We start from the raw sequence: 25,893 nt of genomic DNA, 5'->3' as shown, positions 1-25,893 counted from the left end.
CTTCCTGCACGCACCACCAGGGCGCACCCACCATGAGGAAAGGCCAGGGCAGACCAGGCCAGGATACTACTCCACTTCCCCCTATTGCAAAGTGCAATCCCCTGACTCAGCCCAGTCCTCCGCAGCTCCTGAGAGCAGCCCACGTGAGGGTTGACTCATTGCTCAAGGGGGGGAGATGGACAGAGCATCCACATGCACATAGTGCTACACACACACATCTGGCCCCTCTCACACATGCTGTTGTGGTCTAATTGTACGATGTGGTGCTACTGGGGACTTTTGGGATGGGGAGACCAGGCTGATCTGTGCTGCCAGCCTGTCTCCAGGCATCTGGGTGAAAATGACGGCCCTGCTCTTTCCAGAAGACGGAGCCTTTAAAACCTCTGAGATATCTCTCCTCAGCCCAGATGCCTTACTGCCCAGTGGGAAACACCCAGAGCAGGTCAGTTTCAGGGCAAGAGGTAAAGGAGATTGTTAGAAGTATCGACAGCCTCCTACAGCCAAGGATCATGAGATAATCTCAGATATGCTGAGATTAAATTTTCATAATCGTACTAAAAACTGGGCCTTCTGGTTTCTGAGCCTCTATGTTGCATTCAGATCCTGTTCTCAGGCTTTGCTCCACAACCAGGAGGGTTAGAAAGTTAACTTTCCTTGTAAATGAAAGCTGAGATTCTCGTGAAGTCACAAGACTCCAGGCCCTGGGGCTTTTAGGAAAACACCAAATATCGCAAGCTCACAGTGAAATTGGGAGAGTTGGCAATGCCACGTTAGGCTTCACGAGTCATAATCATTCTGGATGGGCGACACCTTCCATGTGCTCAGACACTGTGATTTGTAGACGGCAGGCCAAGTAACCATCCATCAACGCATGATAAACTCCAGTGATCTCAAATTGGAGATTTACCCTTGAATTTAGGCTTAACTTATTCTGATCACAGCAAAGCTCAGGGCATCTCGGAGCAAAAACAGGTGCTAGCTTGCAGGCTGCAGTCGCCCTGCGCACCTGGGCAAGCATGCTGCTCTGGAGGCCAGAGGGGAAAGAACAGAGAGCAGGGCTTTCTTGCTGGAGAGGCACATGTGAGGGCAGATGGTGCCCCCTGGTGTTCATGTGTACTGGTTACATTCCCTAGAGATACATACATGGAAATGTGATGAAGAAGGCTCCCTGTGTTCACACAGTTCTAAGTCAAAAAATCGTCCAATTTCCCTTGCCAAGAAAAGTCCATGAGTTAGAAATCACTGTCTGGGTTGGCTGTTCCTTCTGACACACAAAGCTGTCACATATCCCTGCCTCCTGCCAGAGTTCAGCACCATTGCAGAGAAAGGGTTCGTGTGACTCGGAGAGGGGCATGGTTCTGACCCATCCTGTATTCAAAGAGGAGCCGAGCATCCAGCTGCATGTGTCCTGGTCTAAGGGATGGAGCTGTCACTAAATCTCTCTGTCTCTCTCACACACACACCCACACCCCATTCCTCCCCAGTTTGGAGGTTCAGCCATGCCCACTGCATATGCTGTGTTAATTGCCATAGTACTGAGACAAAATCAAGCAATACCGTAACATCCCATTCTGCTCCAGTGATTTGTAACAACAGGCTGTGATTATGTACATGGAGCCAACACTGGCCTCAGCAGGCAGTGCACGCGCACATGGCATTAGCATGAAACCCAGGCCCGTCCCAATCCTAAGAAAACAGCCTGGCTCAAAGAGCAGCCAGCAGGGTCACTGTGCATCTGACAGCCAAAGGCAACTTGCAAAGGGAAGAAAATGTTTGTCCCCTGCTTTTTATTTGTCGTCTTGCTGGGGGAAAAAAGAAAACAAAGTTTGGACTTTGTTTTTTTCACACAAGGAAAAGGTTGTGGGGGAGGGGGAGGAAGGTTCTGCTTGGTTTTGACATTATGTTCAGTAGGGGCCTTTGCTTTTTTTTCTCTGGAAGAGGCCTCGGCCCACTGGGAATGGTGATTTGTATTCCAATTGTTTCAAACTCTTTATGTGAACACCTATTTAGCACAACCGTTGGAGGGGAAAAACAGTCCAATGGAATGAGGGTAGCCCTGACTCAACAATCAGCAGCCAGCTTTTGCTGTAGCAGCATGCCTGCTGCAGCTGCCTAGGGGTCCCAGCTGTGAAATCAGGTCATGCTAGACTTAGAACACCACCCTGAGGAGCCACATCAACAAACACGAAGTTCAACGTGGCTTTGCAGTCAGAATGGACAGGGATAAGTTACACTTAACGCTGTGTCAGCTGGTCATAGTTAACCCTACAATTCGGTAGGGTTTGCTCATGGCCAGCTGACATGATGTTGAAGACTACAGTTTCTGTCTACACCAAGTGGCAAGTCGTGTCAGCATTCTGTTAGTGGACATGACTCTTCATGATCAGAGTCCTAACTCAAGCTGGTTTTCTAGTGAAGATGAGCCCTAATTGCAGACAGGGGTGTAGAATCATAGAAATGTAGGGCTGGGAGAGACCTCGAGAGGTCACCTAGTCCATCGCCACATGCTGAGGCAGGACCACATAAACCTAGACCATCCCTCACAGGTCTGTTCAACCAGTTCTTAAAAGCCTCCAAGAATGGAGATTCCACAACCTCTGTTGGAAGCCTTTTCCACGAGCTTAACTATCCTTATAGTTAGACAGTTTTTCCTAATATCTAACCTACCTTGCTGCAAATTAAGCCCATTACTTCCATCTTCTGTGGACATGGAGATCAATTGATCATTGTCTTCTTCATAACAGCTCTCAACATATTTGAAGAGTGTTATCAAGTCCCCCCTCAGTCTTCTCTACACTGAACATGCCCAGTTCTTTCAAATTTCTTCACAGGTCAGGTTTTCTAAACCTTTTATCATTTGTATTGCTTTCCTCTGGAGTCTCTCCAATTTGTCCCCATCTTTCCTAAAGTGTGGTGCCCAGAACTGGACACAGTACTCCTGCTAAGGCCTCACCAGTGCCTGGCAGAGCAGGCCAATGACCTTCCATGTCTCACATACAACGCTACTGTGAATACAGCCCAAAATGTCATTTGATTTTTTTCACTGCAGCATTACACTGTTGACTTGTACTGAATTTGTGAGCCACTGTGAACTCCAGGTCCTTTTTCGCAGGACCACTGCCTGGACAGTTTGTCCCCATTTTGAAGTTGTGCATTTGATTTTTCCTTTCTAAGTGACGTACTCTGCACTTGTCTTCACTGAAATTTTTTTTTGTTGCTTTCAGATCAACCAGTTTATCAAGATCATTTTAACTCTAATCGATTACACCAGCTTGGTATCATCTGCAGAAATTATAAGCATACTCTCCACTCCATTATCCAAGCAAGTCATTAAAGAAAATATTGAATAGAACTGGACCCAGGTCAGACCCCTGTGGGACCCACTTGGTATGTCCTCCCAGTTTGACAGCTACTCTTTGAGTTTGGTTTTTCAGCCATTTGTGCACCCACCTTATAGTAATTTCATCTAGGCCACATTTCCCTAGTTTGCGTATGAGAATGTCATGTGACATGCAGAGGTTGGCATGGACCTTTGCCCATGTGGCTGAGGCGACAGTAACTGGAGAACATCAGTGGCTGGTGCTCAGCCCTCGGGAGCAGTTTCTGATTCCATTCTCAAGGCTGTCTCCACCAGGGAAAGTAGTAAACAGCCAGCAAAGGGTTCCAAGCCATCTGAGGAAGTTAGGTGCCTTGCCCAGCTCCCATTGGCTGTCACAGGATTTGGGCCCCTGCCATCCTGGGGCTCCAGTGAAAAGCCCAGCCTGAAGAAGTGACCGCTGAGGGGCACCCGTCTCTTTCCAGAAGCCCGGTCAGGCGTATCGTGACCTTTCCCCTAAGTGCCTGTGTTCAGACAGCCAAGCCCCCTAACCCCCTAGTGCATTCCCCTCCATAGGCATCTGGCTGCATTTTAAGGGAGGCCCTTAATTTGCTGTTTCATGTCTCATGACCTGGATCTACTCGGGAGCTTCTAAGACCCCTGTGCAAGGCCAAGAGCCATGGTACTTGTCAGTAACCAGGGAAGGGCTCACGCGCCAGGACACAGCCAGCTAACGCCCCATAGGGAATGCAAACCTCTGGGGTGCTGCCCTGGGAAATGAACCTTGTCTTGTATTTCCCACACAACTGTCTTGGACGAATGCTCACTGCCTCCCTCTTTAGAGCCCTCTCTAAGTGCTGCTACCCTACCTGAGCACCCAGCATCCCCCATTCAACCCCACCGTGCCTGCTCCTCTTGGGGAGATACCACATACTCCCCTCTTCATGTGCCACCCGACACTGCTCCTCCCACTCGGTGAGATACACAGCCTCTGGCCCCTTTGGAGCTCCCCTCTGAGCAACACCGCCAGGCGCCCACATGAACCACAGCAAAGGGAAGCGGGGATTGTTGGTGTATTAAAAATAGCAACTTTAGACTGCAAATGCTGCTTGTGGATGTGCTCTTCCAGCTCTTTCCAGGCGGCTCATCTCCATGAGCTGGCCCAATGGACACTAGCCAAAATAGGCAGAGTAAATGCTAAACTGGGGAAACAAAGTTTTATGTGCCAGCTGCTTTTTAATTCACAGCACAGCTGACTGCATGATGCTACCGCAAGTCCTGCTGTTCTAGGACTCCTTTGTTTGCTGCCATGAACTGGTCAAAACTGTTGACTGGGAGGTTGAGCAAGTGGGTCACTGTAGGATCCTGATCTAGCCTCCTCTGCCAGAAGCCAAACACCGGGTCCGCGGTGCTCAGAAAGCCCGGTTTCTCCTATGCTTCTCAGGAGATCTGAAAACGGGGAGAGGGGATGAGAAGGGGAAATGCTGTCATTCAAGCTTAAGGCTGTGATTTTACCCTGGGGTTTATTACACCCTCAAATAGCCACTGTCTGGGGACCCAGGAGAGAGTGTCACCATGCCCTGGGATATTGCACACAGGGCTGTTTTACTGGGGGAGCTTGTTCTGCCTGGGTCTGGCCCTGCTAGGGGCAGTGTGTCCTCATCTCATTAAAGTCAATGGGAGCTGAGGGTGGTCAGCACCTAGCAGAGGCACCGAGTACCTTTCAGGACGGGGTCCTATTAGAACATCCTTCTTGCTGCCATCCTTCCACCCCCAGGTCAGCATGCTCCCTGGCCTGGGGAAAGAACCTGGGCGAAACAGCAGTGCTTGCGCCTGGTGCACAAGGCAGGCCAGAGGGGACAGACAGCTCTGTGGGGCAAGAGGCAATTCACCGTCCCAAGCGGCTCAGAGTAGCACACATGCACTCGTCCTCCACGCTGAAATGGAGGCAGAAAGGGAACATTTTAATTTACAACTGAAGTTCTGGGCCATGCCCTCCTGTCACCCTACTGCCCCTCAGGGGAGGGCTACATGCCTAGCAAACGCAGGACTGTAGTGGGCCCCCAAGCAGGTCAGCTGGCAGACACTGTGGTGGAAAGTTAAATCTTAATCCTCCTCTTCCTTGGCTAACTCAAGGACTTGGAAGCTGAGTTTCCTGCACTGACATTAGCCCCAGTCTCCTGTGGAGCAGCCCATTCTCGCCAGAACCCTTCTGATGATTCACAGGGTTTGCTTGGTGGAAGCAATGAGATGGTAGATGCTGGAGGCCCATGTGGGCGAGAGTCAGCCAGCAACTCTGGAGGCATTCTAGATCCCAGGGGTGTGGGACCTGCTCTGTGAGACTAGCCTCTGGCTAGCGCACTGGAGTGAGCCACAGCCCAGCTTCATTTTTGGAGGTATGGCACCACCTTGTGGCCATTTAGCTTCAGGTCTAACACTCTTTAGCTTAACTAAGAATTAAGTTCATTCCTTTTGTTTTTTCTGGGACTTGAATGTGGGGAGGTTGACTTTGTGTGATCCTTACTGAAAATCCTTATAGACTGAACTCTGGGTCTCCAGGTGCTTTTTCTGTGGGAGTTGGGGTTTTTGGGCAATGAAGTGAGTGCCCAGTGGTTCTCAACCAGGGATATGTGTACCCCTGGGGCTATGCAGAGGTCTTCCGGGGGTACATCAACTCATCTAGATATTTGCCTAGTTTTACAAAAAGCACTAGCGAAGTCAGTACAAACTAAAATTTCATACGTGTTTATATTGCTCTATCTACTATACACTGATGTATGTACAATATTTATATTCCAATCTATTTATTTTATAATTGTATGGTAAAAATGAGAAAGTCAGCCATTTCTCAGTAAGAGTGTGCTGTGGCACTTTTTTGTATTTTTATATCTGATTTTTTTGTAAGCAAGTACTTTTTAAGTGAGGTGAAACTTGGGGGTATGTACAACAAATCAGACTCCTGAAAGGGGTACAGTACTCTGGAAAGGTTGAGAGCCACTGGACTAGTCCACCCAAAAGTAACACATGATGTCTGCGAACAGCTGTGAGCACTTCACATCCCTCCTAATCAAACTCTCTGGAGAATGGAAGGTATTGGAGACCACTGTCTTGATCTTCACCATCCCTGGGGAGTGGGGGCACACCCGCTCCCAAAGACAATGCTAGTCGCAAAGGTTTCCGTCCCTGCAGGGCCTGGGCCTGTGCTCCAGAACTACCCAAGCAATTCAATATCCTCACAGACCCTCCCATAGGGAAAATTAAAGCCAGGTTTCCTTAGGGATTTATTTCAATGGTGCATAGCAAATTTTAAAAGTGCCTCTGAAAGAGCGAAGCTCAGCCAGCGACAGGGAAACCACCCACATGTAAAAGATGAACTGCAAAATGGACTTTGGCCATTCCATTCTAATTTCTTTCTAATGCAGTGAGGCAGCCTGCAAGGGGGTTATTGGTCTTCACGTTTCCTTCCTGCATTTGACATTGGAAGTCTGAGGGCTGGTTTACATTTAAAACTTAGGTCAGCATAGCCACGGTGCTCAAGGGAGTGAAAAATCCAGCTCAGGGATGCTCTAACTTACACTCTGTTTTCCATTGCCCTGGAGCCCTAGTACACTCTGGCTACAACCCCCACCCAGTATAAGGGCCTGGGATTCAGTTCTCCTAGGGGCTGCTGGGAAATATTCAGTAAGGGACAAATCCAGCATTCCTGGCTGTTTTGATGCAGTTACCCAGACAAATTTTTCCTGGGAGTTTGCCCAAGTGAGAAGTGTGCACCCCAGGTTTGCACAGGGATTGCATCACGGAGGGGAGCCTGCACCCCATGTGGTTGCTCCAGGGTCTGCATGGGGAATAGGGTGCGGGGGGTGTGAGCAGCCCAGGGGCAGAGGCACAGCATCACCCCTCCACCCACACAGAGATTACCTGGGATCCACAATGACTTCTCCTCTCGCTGGCCCCTCCAGCTCACCAACCTTATGCCCACTGGAGCTCACGGGCCCATGGGATGATGCATGTTTTCTGCACTGGGTCTCAAGCACAGCTATGCAGAACTAGAAGTCCTCTGGGGTTATACCACCCTTACCCCAGGGATTTTCAGTCCTGCTCTTGGGGTACTATAACAGATATTCACTGTACTTCCTCTGTTGCTTTTCAGGTCTTGTGTCCTTTCCCTCCTCTCTTCTCCCACAAAGCGACTCTCACTGCTGCAGGCAATGTTTCGGATACGGTGCCACCCCACCCCCTTCTTCCATTCCTATTCTCCCATATCCGGGAGACTGCAGCCATCCATTTGAACGCTCCAATTATGAGAACCAAACAAGCATGAGATTCAGAATCTCTCATTTAGTATCACTTGTGGCTCTCCTTGCTTATTTCCCCTACGTACATTTGTGCACAGAAACTTGAATGCAGTAAGACGACTTCATTTCCTATCGCAGAATAACTGCATCATCTCTCGTTTTGCACGCTGGAAGTGCATGCCAGACTGTTTGAGTTCAGCAAGTGCTTTCCTTCCTCTCTTCCTATCTAGACTCAAGCCTGTGAGAACGCTGGCAGTTCTGATCATTGGGAATCTGATCCCTTTCTCCTGAAGTGCAGGCTCAAAGCATGGCTCTAACTGTCTGTGTCACACCAAGCAGCTAGTAAACGTCCAGTTAGGAGCTATACAATTCCAGAGGCTGGTTGTCCTCTTAAAAACCACCCACTTGCGACTAACCTTCCATTCCTCACCGTTCTAGCCCTACTGCTCTCTGGGCACATGCAGTAGCAGCAGAGGTGCTGGACTGAACACTGCTGACAACCTGGCATTCTGTCCAGGGTGTACATGGCACTGTGTGCTCTCCCTTTGGTTGTCTTGACGTGATTCCGAGTAGAAGTCAAATGTTCCACTCGTCCCTCTTCCCATTGTAGGGACCAGGCCAGATTCGTGTTTTTGGGTTCCACTGCTGCGAGCAGGTGGAGTCCAACATTCAGTTTCACAGCAGTTGAAAGCCTAGCTGGCGCAGTGGGAAGTGGTGTGAAAGCCAGCTGAAACCTCTGCCCTCCATGTGCTTCCTGGGGTATGTATGCCTTTATTTATTCTTCTATGGTACCTCCTATGACATCATTTTTCAGGTTCTTTTAGGCTCTCACCTGTGGTGTATTGAAAACTGTTAAAATTACAAGCTGTCACTTTAAATTCCAAGGGGTTTCCTGTTCCAGCTTGCAGGCTAGGGGACTCTGAGGGAAGCATAGGATGTGTCCTCAGCTGTCAGTCTGCGAAGAGCCAGCCTAGACTCAGGTGGGGTGAGTTGTGCCACGCTGCCTTCAAGAGCAGCCTGCTTTCTCTCTGCATGTTTAGTTTTGGTTCTTGTGCATTAGGGTTCTGGATATAGAAAAAATAAAATAGTGTTATACTACAGCCTCCCAGCAGGAATGTTTTATTCTAATTCTCTGTCTGTATGCTGTGAACATTACATCACCAAAGGCTGCCCAGCAAAGGAAGTGAGTGTCAAGCGAACAGGACAAGTTCTGAGGCTATCTTTAAAGGGTCAGTGAAAGACAAAACTAATGTTTGGTGTTACTCCAGAATTCACCTTTAAAAGAAAGCAACATCTATACAGGGGACCTCTCACATGTGGGCTCCAGACAAAGGAGTATCAGAGCGATCCCACTCTCCCCACTAGTTTAAGGCAGCAAAGAATCCCATCCCAGTGACTCAAGAGTGGAAAGCAAACACTAACCACTAGGAGAAGAGGCCAAAGCAATTTCTGCTCCATACCTGATTCATTTCCTCCCCTTTGTTTTATGATCCTAAAAGTTTGCTACTATGAAGGCTCTTCCTAAAATCCTTTCCACTGTCTTCTCATCACTCAGGTCCCCCTTCATCACCCCATCTCACTGGTCACAGAGCGCTAGAACAATTGACCTCACATCCCTGGTCACAGGTCTCATGGCAAAACCCAAGTCGGTCAGCAGCACTCTGGCCACTGAGCCATTTCAAACACGTCCGAGACATGAGGGCTATGCAGCAGGGCTGAGGGGTACCTGCTGGAGCTCGGTATTGCTAGTGGGAAAGTGGAAGGTATGCTCAGTGGTGCTGTTTTAATACAAAGACTTTCCTCTCTGTGGAATGACACCAACAGGGACTGAAGTCTAGAACTAAAAGTCTGGGCCTCTGCTGCGAAAGACCTGATCCATTAGCGCAGGGGCAGTAGCAGACTCAAACACTATACATGCTCTAGCCACCAGGGGTAGAGAGCTACACTGCGTTTACTGGGATACATCCATGGTAGGGCTGGATTCAAATGGCTTCAGTCACAAGTGAAATGCTTTCATTACGTGGATCACATTGACACGGAATTTAATCTATGATGACACAGCCCAGCTACCTACAGTCATTGTTGCTATCTCACTAATGAATGTTATGAGCTGGGTTAAACCTTGTTACAGGTTGAGTCAAAATGTTGTTGAAAATGATGGGTGGGAACACACCCTTCATTTAGGATAGCTGGAAGAGACAGTTAAGGGGCCACATCTAAAACAAGGAATCATGAAGTCTGCCCAGAAACTCGCACCATGTGGGCAGAGAGTTCCACTGGGCATTCTGTCCAAGTGGGTGCAGGTATGCAAAAGAGAAGCTTATATGCAGCCAAATAACTGAGAGACTGCACAGACTGAGGCTATGTCTACAGAGACTATACTGGTAGAAATATGTGACCGAAGCTATTCCAGCATAACCCTGCAGTATAGATGCAGCCTACACCTATGGAAGAGGGTTTTCCATCAGGGTAGAACTCTACCGCCCCAAACAATGGTAGCTACATCAACAGAAACATTCTTCTGTTGACAGAGCTTCATCTACCTAGGGGGTAAGGATAGTGTAGCTACATCGGTCAGGGTGTGGGGTTTTTTTCACACGTCTAACCAACATAGCTATGCAGGAGTAACTTTTAAGTGTAGACCTGGCCTGTGGGGTTGTGATAAATGAGGGCGGGGGAGGGGGGTGAGCTCCCTTTTATGGACATCCAGCCAGCTAGTAGCTATAAAATCCCTCTTAGTAGCTGTTCTCTAATTGCCCTACCTGTAAAAGATTAAAAAGTCTCACTGCCATGCATAGGTAAAAGCAAGGGAGTGGGCACCTGGCCAAAAGAGCCAATGGGAAGGCTAAAACTTTTTAAAATTGAAATAAGACACCCCTTTTGTCTGTCTGTTGTTTTCCAGGGAAAGGCGGACAGAACAGCGCTATGCTGTAAGAGCTTGGGCCAAGTATGAAAAAAATCATCAGTATCATACCTAGAAATGACTCATTTAAAACCCCAGATATGTAAGTAGATCAGGAAATGTCTAGGAAGATGTGATTAGGTTTATTCCTTTTATTTCCTTATGGTTTGTGGATTCCTCTGTGCTAACCCCAGGTGCTTTTTGTTTTGCTTGTAACCTTTAAGCTGGACCTCAAGAAAGCTATTCCTGATGCTTAATTCTTGTAGTTGTTTTTGTTTTAAATCTAGCAAATGCCTAAGTTCCCGAATGTATTTTCTTTCTTTTTTTTATTAATAAAATTTACCTTTTTTAAGAACAGGATTGGATTTTTGTGTCTTAAGAGGTTTGTGCACATGTTGTTTAATTAGCTGGTGGCAACAGCTGGTTTCTTTTTTTTCTTTCTTTCTCAGCTCTTCCTCGGAGGGGGGAGTGAAAGGGCTTGAGCGTACCACACAGGAAGAAATTCCCAAGTGCGCCTTCCTGGGTTCTCAAAGGGGTTCTGCACTTGAGTGGTGGCAGCATCTACCCATCCAAGGCCCTTAACCCAGACCAAGTTCTAACAGCGGAAGACAGGAATTTCTTCCTAGAGATGAAGCGCTTGGAGGCAGAGGAGAGGAGAGAGATGAAGTGCTTGGAGGCGGAAGCAGAGGAGAAGCGCTTGGAGGTGAAGCATTTGGAGGTGGAGGAAAGGAGAGACATGAAGCGCTTGGAGGCAGAGGAGAGGAGAGAGATGAAGTGCTTGGAGGCGGAAGCGGAGGAGAAGCGTTTGGAGGTGAAACATTTGGAGGTGGAGGAAAGGAGAGACATGAAGCGCTTGGAGGCAGAGGAGAGGAGAGAGATGAAGTGCTTGGAGGCGGAAGCGGAGGAGAAGCGTTTGGAGGCAAAACATTTGGAGGTGGAGGAAAGGAGAGACATGAAGCGCTTGGAGGCAGAGGAGAGGAGAGAGATGAAGCGCTTGAAAGCGGAGGCGAAGCGCTTGGAGGCGGAGGAGAGGAGAGAGATGAAGCGCTTAGAGCTGGAAAGGGCTACGCTGGGTCAACCAGGTAGCCCTAGAAGTCCTCCTCCAGGTACCGCTCCCCATTCCAAGCAATTCCCCACATACAAGGTAGGCAATAATACAGAAAATTTTGAAAGAGCCTGCCTTCAGTACAACATCCCTCCAGACCAGTATGTAGTGGAACTGAGGCCACAACTCAGTGGACCCTTAGCAGAGATGGCAGCTAAAATGCCTAACGTACACATGAATGAGTACGAACGTTTTAAACACAAGGTCCAGAATTAGGATGGGGCTAACACCCGAGCATGCCTGTCAGCGGTTCAGAGCCCTAAGGGGTAAACCAGACATGGCATTTTCCCAACACACCTACCACATTGTAAAACATTGGGATGCCTGGATATCAGGAGCAAATGTTAAGTCTCTGGCAGATGTGTCTCTCCTCATACAAATGGAGCAGTTCTTAGTGGGTGTTCCTGAGGAAATAGAAAGGTACTGTAACGGTGCCCCCCATAAGGCTTTATGGAAATATGCTTATTGAATGTATATATGACATAACTAGAATATGTTTTATGCTACATATGCCATGTAACATATCTCTGTAAAGGTTATGAATCTATTAATCTACTGAATCTATTAATCCTATTTGTATGCATGTATCATTTTTGTATTTGAAGTTATGAATATTGGCTGTGTACTGGCTTGATTTTTAAGTAGCCTTTGTAAAGCATTTGGTCAGCTTCTTGACAAAGGAATGTGCAAATTAAATGCCCAATCAAGAAGCACTTAAGAGACCATGGATCTTGGAAGGCTCCAATCTACATAAGAAGTCTACATGAGGACATTCAAGGTAGCAGGTAAGCAATGGCTGCTGCCTGAAAAAACTGAGTCCTGCATGCACATGTGACTCCAAAACTCCATCTTGGAGCTAGACTTTGCATGGGGGGGGGTCTCCACCCACAAGAGAAAGTTTATTTAAGCCCGGGGGAGACTCCTCCATTTTATCTTCAGTTGGCTCAAGAGATAGCCTTTCCACCCCCAAGGATACCTGAAAGAAACTGGAACAAAGGACAGTAATTACAGGGGGTCTGAGTGATTGTTGCACCCAGACTAGAAGGAGATCAGTCTGTAAAAGGAAGCTTACTGGGTGAGGTTTTTATCTGTATTCAGTTTTCTTAGACATAGACTTGCGTGTTCTATGTTATTTTGCTTGGTAATTCACTTTGTTCTAAGAAAAGGAGTACTTGTGGCACCAAGTACTCCTTTTCTTTTTGCGAATACAGACTAACACGGCTGTTACTCTGAAACCTGTCACTTTGTTCTGTCTGCTATTACTTGGAACCACTTAAATCCTACTTTCTGTATTTAATAAAATCACTTTTTACTTATTAATTAACCCAGAATATGTATTAATACCTGGGGGAGGGGTGCAAACAGCTGTGCATATCTCTCTATCAGTGTTGTAAAGGGCGAACAATTAATGAGTTTACCCTGTATAAGCTTTATAAAGGGTAAAACGGATTTATTTGGGGTTTGGACCCCATTGGGAGTTGAGCATCTGAGTGTTAAAGACAGGAACACTTCCCAAGCTGCTTTCAATTAAGCCTACAGCTGTTTGGGGACGTGGTTCAGACCTGGGTCCGGGTTTGCACGAGGCTAGCAGTTCTGGCTCAAACCAGGCAGGGCACTGAAGTCCTAAGCTGCCAGGGCAGGAAAGCAGGAGCAGAAGTAGTCTTCGCACACCAGGTGGCAGCCCCCAGGGGGTTTCTGTGATCCAACCCATCACAGGTACATTCTAGATGGGAAGCCCAAAACTGTAATCAAGGTGGGGGAGATTGGAGCCAAATGGGTGGAAGTGGTGGAGAAGAAAAAAGCTAGTAGCAGTTGGTGGGGATACCAGAAGGGGCAACCCGAGACAACACCCCATCATTGGAGTCAGCCCAAAGTCCCACCTCACAAGGAGGAGCCCTCCACATAGTCGGGGAGACCGCAAATAAATTCTCATCCTACCACCCTACTCTCCAACCACCCACCTTGCCCCAGCTGACAGTCAGCTGGGCGATGCTTCAAATGTAATGAGCTGGGGCATGTAAAAGCCAACTGCCCCAAGAGCACCAGCTGACTGCAACTCATCACCCTACGATCCCACTGACAGCCTTCAGGCCCAGATACCTCACAAATACCCACTGAGCGAAGGGAAACTGTGAGTGTGGGTGGAAGGAAGATTACTGCATGGAGAGACACTGGAGCACAGGTGTCAGCTTTCCACCAATTCCTAGTGGATCCCAAATTCATCAACCCAGAGGCCCAAATCACAGTACAACCCTTTAAGGCCAACTCTTTTAACTGCTTACAGACAAGTTGCTTGTCCAGTACAAGGGCTGATCAGGAATATGAGCTTTTGCAGTCTATGACGATTATACCTTTCCCATGCTGCTGGGAGAAGACTTGGCCAACCATGTGAGGCTAACAAAAAGGGTGGGGATGGTCACCCTCACCCAGGCTAAACAGGCCTCCACACCTAACCCCATTCCTGAGCCTCCTACAAGAACCCAGTCTGTTGTCCCCTGATACCAGAGGCCCAGGGACCCAGCCAGAGGTGGTGGAACTAGACCCCTGACCAGAGTCTATGGCAGTGGTTGTCAATCCAGTTCCTGGACCCGACCAGAATCAGCCCAAGGATTGGAACTGGTGGAGCAGTCAGCACCAGAGCCCGTGCTTGCAACCCCACTAGAGTCATGGGAGTCAGCACCAAAGGGCGCCACAGAGCCTGCACCTGCAGCAGCTAAACAGGCACAAGAAGCTCAACCAGAGCCTGAAATACAACCTAGTGCACCTGAGGAGAGCAGTTCACAATCAATGGAGACACCACCATCACTTGCATCGCTTCCAGAGGGACCAAGCCCAAGTCCACAACCCAGCGAGGAACTAACTTCTCCAGCATCAAGGGAGTAGTTCCAGGCAGAGCAGGAAGCAGATGAAAGCCTTAAGGGAGCTTGGATGGCGGCACGGAATGACCCACTATCTCTCAGCTCTTCTAATAGGTCCAGGTTTGTTGTAGAGGGAGGGCTCTTATACAAGGAAACCCTTTCTGGTGGGGAGGACTGGCTTTCTCAGAGACGGTTGGTAGTTCCAACTAAGTATAGGGAAAAGCTCTTGAGCTTAGCCCACCATCACCCTAGTGGCCATGCTGGGGTGAATAGGACCAAAGACCATTTGGGAAAGTCATTCCATTGGGAGGGAATGGGCAAGGACGTTTCTACCTATGTCCAGTCTTGTGAGGTGTGCCAGCGGGTGGGAAAGCCCCAAGACCTGGTCAAGGCCCCTCTACAGCCCCTCTCCATAATTGAGGTTCCATTTCAACATGTAGCTGTGGATATTCTGGGTCCTTTCCCTAAGAAGACACCCAGAGGAAATCTATACATACTGACCTTCATGGATTTTGCCACCCGAAAGCAGTAGCTCTAAGCAACACCAGGGCTAAAAGCGTGAACCAGGCATTGGCAGACATTTTTGCCAGGGTAGTTTGGCCCTCCGACATCCTTACAGATTCAGGAACTAACTTCCTGGCAGGGAACATAAAATGTCTTTGGGAAGCTCATGGGGTGAACTACTTGGTTTGCCACCCTTACCACCATCAAACGAATGGCCTAGTGGAAAAGTTTAATGGGACTTTGGGGGCTATGATAAGTAAATTCATGAACGAGCACTCCAATGATTGGGACCTAGTGTTGCAGCAGTTGCTCTTTGCCTACAGGGCTGTACCACATCCCAGTTTCGGGTTTTCATTCTTTGAACTCATTTATGGCCACGAAGTTAAGGGACCATTACAGTTGGTAAAGCAGAAATGTGAGGGGGTTACATCTTCTCCAGGAACTAACATTTTGGACTTTGTAACCAACCTGCAAAACACCCTCAAAGACTCTCTAGCCCTTGCTCGATAAAACCTACAGGATGCTCAACAAGACTAAAAGGCCTGGTACAATAAGCATGCCAGAGAGTGTTCCTTCAGAATAGGTGACCAAGTCATGGTCCTGAAAGCACTCCAGGCCAATAAGATGGAAGCGTTGTGGGAGGCGCCATTTATGATCCAAGAGCTCCTGGGAGCTGTTGATTACCTCATAGCATTCCCAGACCCTACCCTAAAACCTAAAGTATACCATGTTAACTCTCTAAAGCCCTTTTATTCCTGAGAAATCAAGGTTTTCCAGTTTATAGCATAGGAGAGAGACGACATTGAGTGGCCTACTCTGAAGGGAAAAGCAACAGTGGCGTAAAAGAGGTGAGCCTTTCCATAACCCTTGGGCATAAGCAGCAACAGCAAATCCAGGAGCTGTGCACCAGCTTCACACCAATGTTTTCAGCCATCCCAGGACAGACAGAACGGGCATACCACTCCATTGACACAGGTGATGCTCGCCCAATTAGAGCCCAACCCTACCAGATAGCTGCTCAGGCCAAAACTGTGATAGAAAGGGAGATCAAGGACATGTTACAGATAGGTGTAATCTGCCCCTCTGAGAGTGCATGGGCCTCTCCAGTGGTTCTGGTTCCCAAACCAGATGGGGAAATCCACTTACTGTAAGCTAAATGCTGGAACTCGCCCATAGAACTATCCAATGCCACGCACAGATGAGCTATTGGAGAAACTGGGACATGCCCAATTCATCTCCATCTTAGACTTAACTAAGGGGTACTGGCAAGTGCCGCTAGATGACCCAGCCAAGAAAAGGTTAGTCTTCATCCATGAAAGCTGTATGAATTTAATGTGCTCACTTTCGGACGGTGAAATGCACCTGCCACCTTCCAGAGACTGGTAGATAACCTTCTGGCTGGATTTGGGGAATTTACAGTCACCTACCTTGATAATGTGGCCATATTCTCAGATTCCTGGGCAGAACACCTGGAACACCTCCAAGCTGTCTTCCAGCGCATAAGGAAGGCAGGATTAACAGTTAAGGTCAAAATATGTCAAATAGGTCTAAACAGGGTAACATACCTTGGACACCAGGTGGGTCAAGGAACTATTAACCCCCTACAGGCTAAAGTAAATGCTATCCAAAATTAACCTGTCCCTAAGTCAAAGAAGCAGGTCCAATCCTTCTTGGGCTTAGCTGGGTGTTACCGACGATTTGTACCACACTACAGCCAAATTGCCACCCCACTGACTGACCTAACCAGGAAAAAACAGACAAATGCAGTTCAGTGGTCTGAGAAGTGTCAAAAAGCCTTTAGCCAGCTTAAGGAGGCCCTTACGTCTGAGCCTGTACTAAGGGCCCCGCACTTTGACCAACCTTTCGTCGTAACCACAGATGCGTCTGAGCGTGGTATAGGAGCAGTTTTAATGCAGGAAGGACCAGATCAACAATTCCATCCTGTCGTGTTCCTCAGCAAAAAAACTTTCGGAGAGGGAAAGCCACTGGTCAGTCTCAGAAAAAGAATGCTACGCCATTGTGTATGCTCTGGAGAAGCTACACCCATATATTTGGGGATGGCGTTTCTGAACATGCTGCACTGAAGTAGCTTGACACCGTCAAAAAGGCTAACAAAAAACTTCTTCGGTGGAGTTTAGCTCTTAAAGACTTTGATTTTGTGATACAACACATCTCAGGAGCCTCTAACAAAGTGGCTGATGCACTCTCCTAGGAAGGTTTCCCAGAATCAGCCAGGTAAAAATGTCCCTATATTCTAAGTCCTTGTAGTCTTTAACATGCGGAAAATACTGTTTAGTTCTTCATGTCATTATTAGCAAAATTAGAGGTGCATGTATCTAATTAACTCTGTTTCCTAAACCTCCAGGAAGAAATCCCAGCCAGTGTGGACCCGACTTGAACCAGGCTGGCCAGCACCGTCTGTAATTTGGAGGGTGTGTGATAAACGAAGGGGGGTTGGGGGTAGCTCCCTTTTATGGACACCCAGCCAGCCTGTAGCTATAAAATCCCTCTTAGTTGCTGTTCTCTAATCGCTCTATCTGTAAAGTGTTAAAAAGTCTCACTGCCATGCATAGGTAAAAGGAAGGGAGTGGGCACCTGGCCAAAAGCCAATGGGAAGGCTAAAACTTTTTAAAATGGAAACAATACTCCCCTTTTGTCTGACTGTTGTTGTTCTCCAGGGAGAGGTGGACAGAACAGAGCTATGCTGTAAGAGCTTTGGCCAGGTATGAAAAAAATCATCAGTATCATACCTAGAAAGACTCATTTAAAACCCCAGATATGTAAGTAGATCAGGAAATGTCTAGGAAGATGTGATTAGGTTTATTCCTTTTATTTCCTTATGGCTTGTAGATTCCTCTGTGCTAATCCCAGGCTTTTTGTTTTGCTTGTAACCTTTAAACTGGACCTCAAGAAAGCTATTCTTGATGCTTAATCCTCGTAGTTGTTTTGGGTTTTTTTTAATCTAGCAAATGCCTCAGTTCCCAGGTATATTTTCTATTTTTTTTATTAATAAAATTTACCTTTTTAAAGAACTGAATTGGATTTTTGTGTCTTTAGAGGTTTGTACACATGTTAATTAGCTGGTGGCAACAGCTGATTTCTTTCTTTTTTTTTTCTTTCTCAGCCTTCCCCAAAGGGGGGGGGTGAAAGGGCTTGAGGGTACCCCACAGGAAGAAATTCTCAATTGCGCCTTCATGGGTTCTCAAAGGGGGTCTGCACTTGGGTGGTGGCAGCATCCAAGGTCAGAGAGAAGCTGTAACCTTGGGAGATTAATACAAGCCTGGAAAACAGAAAAGGAGTACTTGTGGCACCTTAGAGACTAACCAATTTATTTGAGCATAAGCATAAGATGCATCCGATGAAGTGAGCTGTAGCTCACGAAAGCTTATGCTCAAATAAATTGGTTAGTCTCTAAGGTGCCACAAGTACTCCTTCTCTTTTTGCGAATACAGACTAACATGGCTGTTACTCTGATACAAGCCTGGAGTGGCCAGTATTAATTTTTAGAATCTTTGCGGGCCCTCACCTTCTGCACTTGAAGTGCCAGAGTGGGGAATCAGCCTTGACAGGGGTTTTGTCTCCTGCTCACTTTGAACCTAGTTTAAAGACCTCCTTGCTAGGGGCCAGTCGGTGCATGAGGATGCTCTTCCCCTTCTTGGTCAGGTGGACCCCATCTCTTCCCAGCAGACCTTCTTCCTGGAACAGCATCCCATGATCGAGGAAGCTAAAGCCCTCCTTCGACATCATCTGCCCAGCCATGCATTCATATCCATGATGTGTGTGTGTCCCTGCTTGAGCTCTTACCCTCAACCAGGAGGATGGACGAGAACACAACCTTCACCCTCGCTCCCAGAGCCCTGCAGTCAATGCGGATCAGCTCAGGCTCAGACCTGGCTATATCATTAGTGCCTAAATGGATGGGAAGCATGAGGTAGAATGATGGAGGCGCCTCGGCAACCTTTCTGTCGTGTCCAGACAAGTAGCAAACATCTCAGGACATCATGTCAGGTTGGCAGATGAAGGCTTCCATCCCCTTCAGAAGGGAGTCCCTGACCATCAGCACCCTATGTCTCCTCCTTTCGGGGGTAGTGGCCAGCCTTGTGGACAGGTGGATCCTCCTCCTCAGCCAGCGCAGCCTGCTGCTGTATTTGTGCATCTCTGACTGGCCAAGCCCTGTCTCCATCCTCTGACTGAGGGAGCAAAATGGGGTTCAGCTGGGCTCCCACAGGACCTCCCTGGACCCAGAACTGTGCAGGGGAGACACCCCCCATTTCTACCCACTGTGGGGGCACTAGGACTCAGGTAGCATCTTCCCTCCTCCACCATGTGAAAAAACAGCAGTAAAAAGTGAGCCAGAGACTTCACTGGCAGAAGCAGCTAAAGCAGGACCCTTTGGATATTTGGAGACTTCCCTACAGCTTTGGCTGCACCGTCTCTGCCCCCTGGCCTCTTTCCCCCTTGTTCTCCAGTTCAGGGCCGTTGTTCAGCTTCCATGCAGAGAGGTGGGGGATCCGCCGCTCACATGTGTGGCCTCTCTTCGGTTTGTGAATGACTCGGGTCTTCAGCCAGGCTGGTACAGTGAGTTAAATGCCTCTTCCCTTCTCTTTACCCTCAGCGCATAGCAGTACAAAGTTCAGAGGGAATCTGAGGCTCACATGGGACTCATACCGATGATATCACAATTACCACTTGTGTCCTCTGATCCTGGATGACTGATGAGTGAAAGGCACGGCCCTCTGGGTATCCAGGGTCCATTTGTTTGTGTCGGAGTCCTACAGGGGCAATCTGAAGTTCTATGCCAACCTCCTGGTCCCGTGAGTCAGCCTAGCCAGAGGAATGAAGGCTGGTAACATTTCAAAGTGCTCAGCCATTGACCTCCCTCATCTTTTAGGTCCAGATTATGACATCAATGAGCCCGTTGCCCTCTGGCATTGGGATGTTCTTTGCATTGCATCTCCCCCTTACAAAGCTGCAGGACGGTAGCCCCTGGCAGACCCAGAGACAGCTGGTCAGAGCCTTATTTCCTGTACAGGGCGTCTGCCACTATATTTTCTTTCCCTTTATCTAGAAGAAACTTGTTTTGTCACCTTTGTCTGTTACAGTCTCCAGGACATAATATTAGAGAGTACCATAATTTCACCTACTGAGTTGTTACAAACATTTCACAGTGGCATCAACGATCAGTGAGTTAATAAATAACTATCATGACACCAGTGTGTGAAGTGTAGTGAGTGTGTCACGCCTGATAAGAGCTGCTGATACAGAGTAGTGAACCACAAATGGGCCTCTGTGTCACCAACACACACGAGTCATGCGAGGGGGGGCTAGCAAAGGGTCAAGTTCCCATCATGCAACTTTCTCCATCCCACCATGTGATGAGATTGCATCAGCTGTTTTTTCCACAAATACAGAAAAGAAATATTTATTGAACACTTCTGTCTTTTCTGCATTATTATTGATAGTTCTACCACTTCCATCTAGTAAAGGACCAATACCATTGTCAGGATTTAAAAACTCTTTCTAAGTGTTGTTAACTGTGCTGAACATAGAGTTCTTCTTGTGTCCCTTGGCTTCCCTTATCTATAGTCTACAATTCCTAATTTCTGATTTATACTCATTACTATCAATTTCCCCTTTATTCCATTCATTCCGTGTGTGTGTGTGTGTGTGTGTTTGTATTATATATACAGTTGCCTTCATTTCCTCTCTAATCCAGGTCATTTTTTAACCAGCATAGCCTTCTTCCTCAATCATGAGATTGTGGTTTATTGGGCATCTAATAAGGTGTTCTTTTAAATGATTCCCAATTATCATTTACATTTTTCTGATTAAATTCTTCCTCCAGCTGATTTGGTCCATAATTGTTTTCAGCTTTGTGAAATGGTCTAGATAATACTTAGTCTTGCCTCAATGCCAGGCACTGGACCAGATGGCCTATTAAGGTCTCTTCCAGGCCTACATTTTTATGATTCTATTAAATTAGCCCCCTTAAAGCACCCAGTATATATATTACTGGTCTGGATTTTATTCTATATGCTCATTATAAATGTGATCAAGTCATGATCACTTGTACCTATGCTATCATTAATTTTTAGTTCTGTGATTAGTTCCTTTGTATCTGTTAGAACAAGGGCAAATATAGAATTTCCCCATATTGTTTGCAATATTATTTGAGTTATAAAATTGTCATGTATAATGTTTAGACATTCCAAGGATGTTTTAGTACTGGTAGCCTGAAACTTCCAGCATATGTCACTCAGATTGAAGTCCCCCATGATTACAAAGCATTTTTTCCTTCACACTGTAGATAGGTGCGTCAGGAGCTGCTCATCCTGTTCCCTAGCATGATTTGGTTGTGTGTAGCAGACACCAACTAATACCCCTTCTTGTGCTTTATCTGTTGGGACTTTGATCCATATACATTCAAGATCATTCTCTTTGAAGTTCTCAGTGACTCGGAAACAGATAATGCCATTTTTGACATAGAGTGACACTCCCCATCCCTTTTTGCCCACTCAGTCCTTCCTAAATAGGTTATAACCATTTATTCCAACATTGATTCCAACATTTCAATTGATATTCAAAAAAAGAGCAATTCTAGTTCCTCCTGTTTGTTACCCAGGCTCCTGGCACTAGTGTATAGGCAATACAAGAATTTCTTCTCTTCGTGTCCTTTGGTTCCTTAATTAATTTTGTTCTCAACATCTCAATTTTATGCTGAGTGCTCATATCTTCCCTTTTTTTACCCAACCCTTTTACTATAAGTTTAACCCCCTCCCTGACAAAACTAATATTGAAAGATGAGAGTAAAAAGAGGGAAAATATGAGCATTCAGGTAGCATCAAATCAAGATGTTGGAAACAAAATTAATGATGCAGCACTTTTTTGTCAACACCACTAGTATCATTTGAGGAGGTGGTGTTACCACGCCAATAGAAAAATGCCTTTTGCTGCTATAAGTTGCACCTACATTAGAGGGCTCTGAGGGTACACCTTTATCAGCTAGGGAGTGTGTTTATTTCACACCCCTGACCAAAATAGCTATATTGACAAAATGTTGTAGTGTAAATCTGGCCTCAGGAACCACTACTTTGATCCCTGAAAAATTTATGGCTTATTATCCCTTTCCTGCCTGGTTAGAGCAGGTATTCTCTGTATGTGGCATGAGAATATGACTAGTACAGGCAATATCTTACTGGTGACAGGGTTTAAAATCCCAGTCTTTTAAACTGCATCCTTTGTAAATTGTCAGGTACACTGAGAATTTGTAATTATGGCATCAGAACATCAACTCATGCTATATGCTTCATTAAGCTCTTGCTATGGGCAGACAGGTTGGAATGTGTACTCTGATGTGAATTATGAGTAACAACATCAAAGTGCATGAGTTTACACTGGTGTAAAATTCATGTGAAGAAAAAGGCTCCATGTTCATATCTATATGTTGTTTGCAGTGTTATAATCATGTCAGTCCCATGCTATTAGAGAGACAAGGTTGGTAAGGCAATATCTTTTATTGGACCAGCTTATGTTGGTGAGAGAGAAAAGCATGGGAGAACGGTAGGTGCGGGGTGGGGTTAGACTGACCCCTCAGCCTGTGGAAGAGGTGTGGGAGGGGTTTAGAGTTACCATACCTGGGTTTTCCTGGGCATGACCTTTTTTCTGGTCCTCCGATTTCCATCTGGGCAAATTTCTGAAATGTGGAAAAATGTCCATGATTTTTTCTTGCTCATTACAGATCAGAAAAAGTCGTCCCGCAGAGCCGTAACTAGGCTCTTCAGCGCCCAGGAAGAGCAAGCCTACCAGCGCCCCCAGCTGTTGGGCCCCCATCATTTTTTGCCCCTGTGGCTTTGTGCCCTGGGCAGCTGCCCCACTCACCCTGCCCTGGTTACGGCCCTGCATCTCTGCACTTTCATTGGTCCCCCCTGCATCTGCAACTGCCGGATTCCACCCAGCCTGCCAGGTAAGTGTGGCTGTCAAGCGCCTTTCGGCCAGGCTGCCTATCCCACTGCATGACCACAGAACCCAGTCAGGATCAGTCACAGCGTGGCCAGGCCCCAGCTCCCTGCTCTCAGTATGGGAAAGGCCCATAGGGAGGTGCTGACTGACACCAGCCGGCCTACCACCCTGAGAGGGAGCACAACAGTTCCCCCTCCTTGAGATTGAGGTTGCAGGTATCCCTGCCAGAACCCACATATACCCCATCCCATTACACACACATCCCTAGTATCCCCCAAATACCCCTCCCAGTATCTATACACCCCTCCACACATCCCGAATACTCCTTCCAGTACACACACAGCACCCCCCCCAAATCCCTCCCAATGCACACATATCTCCCACCCCCCCAAATACCCCTCCCAGTACACACACACCCGAGCACCCCCCAAATACCGCTTCCAGTAAACATACACCCTTCCCACACACCCCAAATATCCCTCCCAATACACACCGCCCCTCCCCCCAATATACCCAGTGTGGGGAAATGGGGGGCGGTGGAAGAGGCTAGGCTCACAGCTCAGTCAGGGGGGAGGGGCAAGTGGGGGGCGGGGCTAGGCTCATCCAGTCACCGGGTGCGTCACTCACGACTGCCTCACGGAGCGGGCGGGGCCTGGCCAGGGAGGGAGGGACAGACGTCACTTCCGTTCCGTGGTAGAGAGCGCTGGCGCCGGACGGTGGTGGAGGTTGGTGCGACGGTTGCTGGCAGCCTTCGAGGGACAATGAGCGACAGCGGGGAGCAGAACTACGGCGAGCGGGTAATACACGGAGCCTGAGTGCACAGCCGGCCGGGCCTCCAAAGCGGCAGCGCGGCCTGGCCCGTCTGGGGCTGGCCTGGGGCGCCGCTCCACGGCCCCGCGAGGCAGGAGCAGGCCTGTAGTTCGCAGGCAGGGGGCGGCGCGGAGCGCGGCTTAGCCTCCGCGGGGAGCGCGCTGGGAGGCCCGTCCGTTAGGGCTGGCTGGGGTTGGCGCGGGAAAATGGCCGCCGGGCCGCTAATGGGGGAGGCGGGGACACTCTAGCTGCTCGACTGCGTGCTCCATGGTGAGTCCTCCCGGCGCCATCTTGGGCTGGTGACCCGCCAAAGGGACAAAATGGCCGAGAGGCCGGGCGCTTCTATGCCCAGGCGGCCCGCGGTCGGGGTCCTGGCAGGCGAGACCCTTTCTCGAGGGTGGCAGCCCTGGAAGTACGGTCACGGCCTGGGCGTGCTGGCGGGCGCGACCCGTGCTTCTACCCGGCAGGACGTGCCTTGCGCGGGCTCCACGCCAGAGGCGCACAGCCCTCCCCCCTCCCGCACTTAGTAGCACCAGGGAGCTTCAGCGGGCTTCGCCCTGAAGCTGCTGAGCCAATCGTGGGCGAAGCAAGGAGCTTGGCTAGGGCATGTGATTCCTCCGGCCCAGCACCTCTCCCGGCGCTCCCAGGGGCGTAGCCACCCGTCTGCTGGCAGTCGCTGCCGCAGAGCAGCGTGGCTATAGCCTGTCCTCTCTTCCTCAGTGGTGTTTCTGGGTAAGGGATGGGGTATTTAGACGACGTTAAGTAACGTGGGTGGAGTCCCACTCCAGGCACCGTGGAAACGGGATTGGAACTCAAGCCTCCACGCTCTAGTTCCTGTACTCACCACTGGAGGCACTGGCGCTGCCTGTACTGTCCCTGTTATCTTGCTATTAATGGTTGGGTGTGACGGCTTTTGACAAACTATCAATAACCAGAAGCTATTGATGGTGCCTAAAATGCATATAGAGCTTGAGGGCTAGCTTATGGGGGGGCAGCTTGCTTTACCATTAGTATTGGCATAGACATCCCTTGCGTTTGCTGGGGCCTGAGTCAATGGGATGGGAGAATGGAGCTGAACCTGAGTTCTTGCTGTGTTTACAACTATGAGGGGAGCACTCTGTCAAACCTTACGCTGCTTGTAAACACTATGTAACTTTTCATAGCAGTTCACTGGGCTTGTCAAGGATGGCAGTGTCTTAGAATGTGTTTTTTCCCCAAAAACTGGAATAGCATAGCTGCTCAGATAAGAACACTGTAGACTTTTGCAGTATACAGTTAGCCCTTTGATCACAGGTAGATCAAAATACAGGGGAAAATCTTTGGAGTGGCAGTAAGATAGTTTTCAGTGGTTCTGCATGTCCACACTGCAACACATCTGTTACTTGCTTTCTGTTATAATTCTGTTCGTGATTTCACTATGCAGGTAGTAATGCACTTCTGAATGTTTAATAGTCAAAAGTTGCAGTTGCTTGTGTAAGTTAATCTTTTATACATTGAACTTTGGCCCTTTAATTATGTCTAAAAACATAAATTTGCCTCTTAAAATAGCTACAGATTCTATTCTGCGCAGATATTTTGGCCTCCTGAATCATGTTTCAAAGTGACTGGTATATATATCTAGACAGTATCAACTGACTTGAAATTACAAGTCCTGAAGTTTTGGTTTTGCAAACAGTGATTATTGGGACAGTATTATCCTTCGTGTTCACAAGGGGCACAAAATTTTCTATGAAAGCCAAGTAGTAGTATTGCAGTTACGGTACAGTAAACGGCAACTTCTGAAACAAGCAGCATTTACTGCAAAAATGTTATATTTAGCTGGGTCAAATATAACAAATGGAAGTTAAGCAGAAAAAGAGAGGTGAATTATTTAGATATTTGGTGGTCAGGAGGGGGAAGCTTGTCAGTGTAATCCAAATGGAGTTAATTAGTTTAAATTGAAACATTGCAAAAATACATATTTTTTAAATGAAATTTTCTGACTTCCCGTTATGCCTGAGGCCTATGTAGCTGTTTATATTTCTACACATTGTTTGATAATTGAGTTTTTAAATCTGTCATAGAGGTTTTGATTTCCTTTAAAAAAAAATCAAAGTAAAATGTAAGCTTTCCATAGAAACGAATATGTAGGGTGTTAGTACGAA

At 47.7% G+C, this 25,893-nt stretch overlaps 1 protein-coding gene and 1 long non-coding RNA gene across 5 annotated transcripts in view; one reads left to right on the top strand and one right to left on the bottom strand.

Annotated features, from left to right (window-relative positions):
- Positions 1-3,823: 3,823 nt before the first annotated feature.
- On the bottom strand, positions 3,824-24,758 carry LOC140917438 (uncharacterized). Of its 2 annotated transcripts, none has more exons than XR_012160830.1 (6): positions 23,551-24,758; positions 22,615-22,673; positions 16,408-16,469; positions 11,920-12,022; positions 5,037-8,675; positions 3,824-4,765 (listed from the first exon to the last, which is right to left on the bottom strand). It is a non-coding gene; the product is annotated as an uncharacterized lncRNA (long non-coding RNA). The 2 variants fall into 2 exon arrangements; XR_012160831.1 differs by having other exon boundaries at positions 3,838-4,765; positions 7,235-8,675; positions 23,551-24,602.
- TRA2B (transformer 2 beta homolog) overlaps positions 23,567-25,893 on the top strand; it is a 35,278-nt gene continuing 32,951 nt past the window's right edge. The window contains exon 1 of one of the 3 annotated variants that reach the window (XM_073360304.1): positions 23,567-23,736. In XM_073360304.1, the coding sequence (XP_073216405.1) occupies positions 23,701-23,736 (36 nt within the window). In that variant the 5' untranslated portion in view covers positions 23,567-23,700. Of the gene's footprint in view, positions 23,737-24,046; positions 24,482-25,893 lie in introns of those variants that run through there. The other 2 variants (XM_073360305.1, XM_073360306.1) reach the window with 2 other exon arrangements.

Source organism: Lepidochelys kempii, chromosome 9 (assembly GCF_965140265.1).
Source record: "Lepidochelys kempii isolate rLepKem1 chromosome 9, rLepKem1.hap2, whole genome shotgun sequence".
NCBI lineage: Eukaryota > Metazoa > Chordata > Testudines > Cheloniidae > Lepidochelys > Lepidochelys kempii.
Note: the sequence above shows the minus strand (reverse complement) of the source record. Positions and strands in the feature narration are given on the sequence as shown.